The 7,672-nt window shown below is 45.6% G+C and overlaps 1 protein-coding gene across 1 annotated transcript; it reads left to right on the top strand.

Annotated features, from left to right (window-relative positions):
• The first annotated feature begins 3,259 nt into the window (after positions 1 to 3,259).
• On the top strand, positions 3,260 to 6,530 carry LOC311372742 (E3 ubiquitin/ISG15 ligase TRIM25-like). Its single transcript, XM_084489695.1, has 2 exons — positions 3,260 to 3,424; positions 4,645 to 6,530. The coding sequence occupies exon 2, from the start codon at positions 4,647 to 4,649 to the stop codon at positions 5,802 to 5,804; it is 1,158 nt and encodes a 385-aa protein (XP_084345821.1). The 5' UTR covers positions 3,260 to 3,424; positions 4,645 to 4,646; the 3' UTR covers positions 5,805 to 6,530.
• Positions 6,531 to 7,672: the final 1,142 nt, after the last annotated feature.

Here is a 7,672-nt window from a genome sequence, read left to right as displayed (position 1 = left end):
GAGTGAGGGAATTAATGAATGAGCCAATCATATATATATATATATATATATATATATATATAGGGGGATGATTAGGGGGCCAGATTGAATGAGCCTGGTTGGGCAGTTTTAGCCAGGACACCGGGGGATCCCCTACTCTTTGCGATAAGTGCCCTGGGATCTTTCATGACCTCAGTGAGTCAGGACCTCGGTTTTACGTCTCCTCCGAAGGACGGCACCTTCCACAGCACAGTGTCCCCGTCACTGCACTGGGGCATCGGGAATGATGTTTTTTGGCCAGAGGGAACAGTGCCACCTACAAGCCACCACCCGACACCACTTATTATGGTATTATTACATTATTATATTATAGTATTGTACATTATTATATTATAGTATTAGTACATTATTATATTATAGTATTGTACATTATTATATTATAGTATTAGTACATTATTATATTATAGTATTAGTACATTATTACATTATAGTATTAGTACATTATTATATTATAGTATTAGTACATTATTATATTATAGTATTAGTACATTATTATATTATAGTATTAGTACATTATTATATTATAGTATTAGTGGTCCGTGTACAAAGTATAATTCATTTACAGTTGTTCACGTTGTATAATGAAAAAGGCCAGTTTAGGGGGTAGTTTAGACTACCAGTTTAGACGTGCAATGCAATTCAGCGCGCCAAAGCGTCAGCTTGTTCCATTATCCAAGTTGTACAATGATATTTGAACAAGGAAGTCGAGAGCCGGAAACAGAGACAGCTCGCCTTCAAATTAAAGCTCGCCTTAGCAGTAAAAGTCGTGCGTTTTGAAGCGTTAATTTAATTTAAGGAGCGCCAAACATAAATAAACAAATAGCCTAAATAATGAACATAATTCATAACTGTTATACAGTCATATTTCTGCCACTTTCCCACAACTGATTGTGAATAAATTGCCAATGGGCGCCAACACTGGAATTATTATAGAGCGCTGTGATTCATGTATGCATGTAATGATTCATTTATATATTCATCAACTTATTTACTTGATTAAGGCTACTTAATCTGTTACTTTGGGTGAACGTTAAAGGTTATATAGTGTTGCGACCTGTGATGAGTCTGACTGGTAGAAAGAGTGATTTACCTTGACGTTATTGCTGGCTCTGTTGTCATGACAATAACGCCACTGGCTATCCGATGTAAAAATCCTTCAAGTTTATTTACCGTTCTCTCTCTTAACTAGGCTATATAAATAAAATTAAAATATATATATTTTTGGTGGATTATCCTCTGGCCTGTATAATAACAAAATGAATGCAGTGGTAAGTAAAGAGCAATACAACAAAATCAGACACGCCATGCACCGTGTGCTTTCTCAACTTCATTTGGGAGGTGACTAGCCTTTATTTAAATAGACTCATTTGTCACGTATTAAGTAGTAATAATCATTATTATTGCTTTTTCATATTTTCATATTTTTCAGACCTTATACATATTTACATCCTGGTTATATATATATATTTATTTATTTATTTATACTTACATCCTGATTCTACTGTACTGTTGTTGCATATTTTGTATTGTAAATAATGTTTGTTGCATTTTCTGACACATACATTAGGCAATACCCCCTAAACTGGCCTTTTTCATTACACAACGTGAACAACTGTAAATGAATTAAACTTTGTACACGGACCAACAAAGCTCATTATCCATTGTCCATCCCTGTACGGAAAAGACGGAGGACATGTGTGAAAGCAGCTTCTGTCTCTCTCTCTCTGTCTGTTTATCTGTCTGTCTGTCTGTCTGTCTGTCTGTCGGTGTCTCGTTGTCTCTCCCTCTGTCTGTCTGTCTGTCTCTCTCTCTCTCTTGTTGTCTCTCTCTATCTTTTTCTGTGGCTGCTTCTCTCACTCTCTCACACACACACACACACACACACACACACACACACACACACGCGCCACGCTCTGTTTCTACTGGTTGAAGAGAAGTGACTAATTTAACACATTAGGTTTCAATCTATTGCAACATTACCTAACGTTGTTTTCTCTATAGTGAGATTGATAAGCGTTACACAGACACACTTCACAATATCACATCATTATAATAAACCAATAACCTAAAGATAGAGTGGGTTTAGAGAAAGATTCAGGGATCCTCAGCGCAGAAGAATGAAGTTCTGGGAAGTCCTGGGAAGTCCAGACAGCCAATCACAGCCTCGGCTACCTTACAGGAACTGCCTCCTCTCTGTGGCGGCCAATCACAGCCCCGAATACCTCACAGGAACCGCCTCCTCTCTGTGACAGCCAATCACAGCCTCGAATACCTCAGCGAAGGTTTCTTCACACACACACACACACACACACACACACACACACACACACACACACACACTGTTACGTTCACTACGTCACGGGTGTTCAACAGCAACGTAAAGCAGGTGAGGTGAAAGTGGGAGGTCCGCTCACCTGACTGAAGCGCGGGCCCGTCGAGAGTCGAACCAGTAAAATCCCAAAGGGGCGTGTTTGAATCTCGTGCACGGGCACGTTGACTACGGGCACGCGCTATAAACGGGAGCTAGCGCTGGTCTCAGCGCGTTGTCTCGTCAGGAGAGACGCGCCACCGGTAAGCTGCTGTTTGTGTCCATTGAGCCGCGGTTTAAGTTGGTCTGTCTGGTCACGCTCTGCATCCCTGGAAATGTTTGGAGTTGGGGCGTCTTCGCTGTCACACGAGAATACGTCCTGTTTGCGGTGCAGGCTGGGTAATGTAGTTCATCGCACTTTAATTAACACTAATTAATGTTTAATGTGCAATGTGGCTTGTGTGTGGCAGTGCAATGTTTAATGTATATTTAGTGTTTAATGTGCAATGTTGCTTGTGCGGGGAATTGTTGCATATTCAGTTTAAACACTAATTATTTTATACTATATTATATATTATACTATTATTATAACACTAAATACTGACTATTGTAATTTATGTTTGTTTATTATTCAGAATTGATAGTATATTATGTATGTGGCTATCAATATTGTTGTTTACACCGTAGCCTTTCTATTCTACAGGTTTATAACCTGTTATTTGTGGACTAAAACAACTGCATAAGGAAAATCAAACAAAGCAAATAAAAAACCACAAAGAGTTAAAACAACGTGTCTCCTTCTGGCGCCCCGTTCGGTGGGGAGAATCTTAAAGAACACACACACACACACACACACACACACACACACACACACACACACACACACACACACACACACACACACACACACACGGGGCGTGTGTCCGTGGGGGCGGGGCCAGGAGAGGACGTGATGTTCGGGAAACGAAACTTAAGGTTGACAGAAACCCGACGAGGAGGAAGCAGTTCTCTCCCTCAGGAGAACAACACAACACGTTTTGGGACACACACAGTCTGACCGACAGCAACCGCAACCAGGTGAGTAAAACAACACAACCTCCGCGCCTCTCTCCCCGCGGTGTGACCCCATACGGACCGGCCCTACAGCGGGTTATGATGTGAACTAGGGGAGCGTACCTCTGTTCCCCGGGTCCTCTGTTCCCCCGTCGCGACTGTGCTTTTCGTAGGCGGAATCCGGAAAAAGTTCCGCCTGAAGCGCTAGGAGTGGACAGGCAGCCTGTCAGGCAAACTCACACGCTGACTCCTTACCCTTAACCTAACCGTAACCGTAACCGTAACCCTCACCCTAACCCTAACCATAACCGTAACCCTAACCCTCACCCTAGCCCTAAATCCTCACCCTAAATCCTCACCCTCACCCTCACCCTCACCCTAAACCTAACCCTAACCATAACCGTAACCTTAACCCTCACCCTAACCCTAACCATAACCGTAACCCTCACCCTCACCCTACGCTATGCACTAAACATACTCCGCACGTCAAAAACAGAAGTACACATCATATGCATCAATGCAATGACGACAAAAGATACAATGCATGACATGTGCAACGGAGGCTTGCCCAACAGAACCTACCTGTAGCGTAGTGTTCATAGAATGGGACGATGACGGCACATGCACCGTTCCAAGACAGCAAGTACACCACCACCAACCACTAGGTGTCACTATTTACCCACTCAACTTACCAACAACGATACAAAAACAAAACAGGCCTGCAAGTGGAATTATCTATTTGAACTCTGTCTACTCGTTACACTTGTAGACATCAGAGCGCTCTGTCCAGCGATCATATTACAATAAAGTGATTAGTCATCATCACTGCATCGCTGGAACAGCAGCCAATAGGAGGCTAGTGTGAACTGGGAGGGGAACTGGTCCAACTGGTTGGTTCACAAACATCATTTCCTTGTTACAGAGCCTGACGGTTTGGTGTGGCTCACTTCATTACAGCAGGGAGAAGACTCAGGTACTGTACTCCACTCTGATCCGTGATTCATCATGAATATGTATAACTTATTGATCCTATCAATAGGAAGAGTACTATTTTCCTGTCATCATGTATGGGTTGTAAACGTTTGTGAATGTTAACTGTATCATACTTAACCTTTCACTGTTCACTGCTGTTAGTCAAAATAAAGCTACTGTTTTGCTACTACCTTTATTTAACCATTGTTATACATTATAAAAATGAATGTAATGGTGACATGATTTAACTTTATTTATCAATGGTTTTCTAGGAATGGCCTCTGCTACTTCCTGGTCTGAAGAGGACTTTTCCTGTTCCATCTGTCTGGATGTGTTCAACAGCCCAGTTTTCACACCATGTGGACACAACTTCTGCAGAACCTGTATTACAACGTTCTGGGATGACCAAGTCCAGTACAAATGTCCTGTTTGCAACGAGCTGTTCCACACAAGACCTGATTTACGGGTTAATACCCTCTTATCAGGGATGGTTGATCGGTTTAGAAGTTCTGCACCAGTCAAAGAGCAGCCTTGTGTTGAACCAGCAGAAGTTCCCTGTGACGTCTGTACTGGGACCCAGCTGAAGGCCGTGAAGTCCTGCCTAATGTGTTTTACCTCTTACTGCCAAACCCACCTGGAGCCTCATCAGAGAGTCGCAGGCCTGAAGAAACATCAGCTGGTCGAGCCTATGGACCGTCTGGAGGACAGGGTGTGTAAGAAACACGACCGACTCCTGGAGCTCTTCTGCCAGACTGAACAGGTGTGTGTGTGTGTTTTGTGCACAGTGACGGACCACAAGTCCCATCCTGTTGTACCTCTAAAGGAGGAATATGAAGTGAAGACGGCCCAGCTGGGGAAGATAGAGGCTGAAGTTCAGCAGATGATCCAGGAGAGACAACTAAAGATTAAGGACACCAGAGACACAGTGGGACGTAGCAAAGCAGACGCAGACAAAGAGATAGCCGATGGTGTGCAGGTCTTCACTGCTCTGAAGCGCTCTGTTGAAAAGTGCCAGGATGATCACAACCAAACGGTTAAAGAGAAACTGAAATCCACAGAGACAGAAGCTGAAGGCCTCATCAAAGAGCTGGAGCAGGAGATAGAAGATCTGACCAATAGAATATCAGAGGTGAAGCAGCTCTCATACACTGAAGACCACCTCCACCTCCTCCAGACCTTCAGATCCCTGAAGGATCCTCCACCCACCAGGGACTGGACGACGGTGGAGGTCCGTCCTCCGTCATACGTTGGGACCTTGAGGAGAGCCCTGGATCAGCTGGAGGAGACACTGAATATGGAGATGAAGAAGCTGCCTGACCTGGAACCAGATTTAAAGAAGTGTAAGTGTTTGTTTAGTTTGATTCATCATTTTGTTTATTTTTACGATGTGCGTGCGTTGTCAGATCATCATCATTACGTGATTGAAGGGTAGGGAGAGGACAGAGGCAGTGGATCGGTGGGAGGTAGTAGGCAAGAAATGCAACCCTTATTCAATCAAACAGAGCCTATGCTGCTATCCACCAACGAGGCTGTTAAGGCTTTTAACTATACGTGTTCTACTGTTAATAATAATAATAATTCATGAAATTTATATACCGCTTTTCAGTGACCCAAAGAAGCTTACATTTTGGAAGACATAAAAAACACGAAAAGGGTGATGACAGTCAGGGGGACGAGGGCAGGGGCAGGGATGAAGGTGGTCATGGGTAGGGGAGGTCGTAGGCTTGGGAAAAGAGAGAGGTTTTTAGAGTGGATTTGAATGTGGGAAGTGAGGGAGAGTCGCGGACAGGTTGGGGAAGAGAATTCCATAGTCGGGGGGCTGCCCTGGAGAAGGCTCTGTCACCGAATGTTTTCAGTTTGGAGGGTGGTACGGTTAGAGTGAGAGTGGAGGAGGATCGGAGGGCTCGGGAGGGGCGATGGGGGATGAGGAGGTCAGACAGGTAGGGCGGGGCCAGGTGGTGGAGAGCTTTGAAAGTCAGCAGGAGTATTTTGAAACTGATACGTTGTTTGACGGGGAGCCAGTGGAGAGTGTGGAGAACGGTAGTGATGTGCTCACGGGACCGGGTGTGAGTGAGGAGGCGAGCAGCAGAGTTTTGGACCATTTGGAGTCTATGGAGGGAATGAGAGGCGATGCCAGTGAGGAGGGAGTTGCAGTAGTCAAGACGGGAGAAGATGAAGGCGTGGATAAGGGATTCAGCAGCAGGGGGGGAGAGGCAGTGTCTGATTTTGGCGATGCGGCGGAGGTGAAAGTAGGAGGTCTTGACAATGGAGCTGACATCGAAGGAGAGGGTGGGGTCCAGGGTAACACCAAGATCGCGTGCCAGGGGGGAGGGAGTGATGGTCGAGGCGTTGATGGTGAGTGAGATGGGTCCAGTTTTATTGAGAGTGGATTTGGTGCCTATGAGAGGAGCTCTGTTTTGTCGCTGTTAAGTTTGAGAAAGTTGTAGGTCAGCCATGTTTTTATTGTAGAGATGCAGTTTTCGATGTGGGTGAGGGGAGGGTTTTGGGTGGTTTTGGTACTGATGACATCTGAGTGTCATCTGCGTAACAGTGGAAGTCGAGATTGAGTTTGCGGATGATGTGACCAAGGGGGAAGAGGTAGCAGATGAAAAGAAGGGGGCAAAGGACTGAGCCCTGAGGGACCCCCTGCGGTACAGGAGAGAGGGTGGACGTGTGGCCAGAGAGGGAGACGAACTGTTGCCTGTCGGTGAGGTAGGAGGTGAGCCAGTCGAGTGCGGTGCCCTCAACACCCTGTTGGCGCAGCCTTTTGAGGAGGATGGAATGGTGTACAGTATCAAAGGCTGCGCTGAGGTCTAGGAAAAGCAGGATGTTGAGGGCACCGCAGTCTGCAGTGGTGAGGAGATTGTTGATGACTTTGACAAGGGCAGTTTCGGTGCTGTGAAGCGGGCGGAAGCCAGACTGGAGGGGTTCATAGCGGTTGTTTGACTGGAGGGGTTGATAGAGGTTGTTTGACTGGAGGGGTTGATAGAGGTTGTTTGACTGGAGGGGTTCATAGAGGTTGTTTGACTGGAGGTGGGTGTGGAGTTGGGCGGCGACAATGCGTTCCAGAGTTTTGGAGAGGAACGGCAGGTTGGAGATGGGGCGGTAGTTGGAGAGGTTGGCTGGATCAAGGGTGGACTTTTTGAGGATGGGGGTGATGGAGGCAAGTTTGTAGACAGAGGGAACATGACCAAGGGATAGGGACTGATTGAATAGGGTGGTGAGGTGGGGGATGAGGACAGGGAGGCAAGCCTTGGTGTCGTTGGGAGAGGGTCGAGAGAGCAGGTGGTTGTCTTGGAC

The sequence above is a fragment of the Micromesistius poutassou genome, assembly GCF_964030765.1.
Source record: "Micromesistius poutassou genome assembly, contig: SCAFFOLD_3952, whole genome shotgun sequence".
NCBI lineage: Eukaryota > Metazoa > Chordata > Actinopteri > Gadiformes > Gadidae > Micromesistius > Micromesistius poutassou.
Note: the sequence above shows the minus strand (reverse complement) of the source record. Positions and strands in the feature narration are given on the sequence as shown.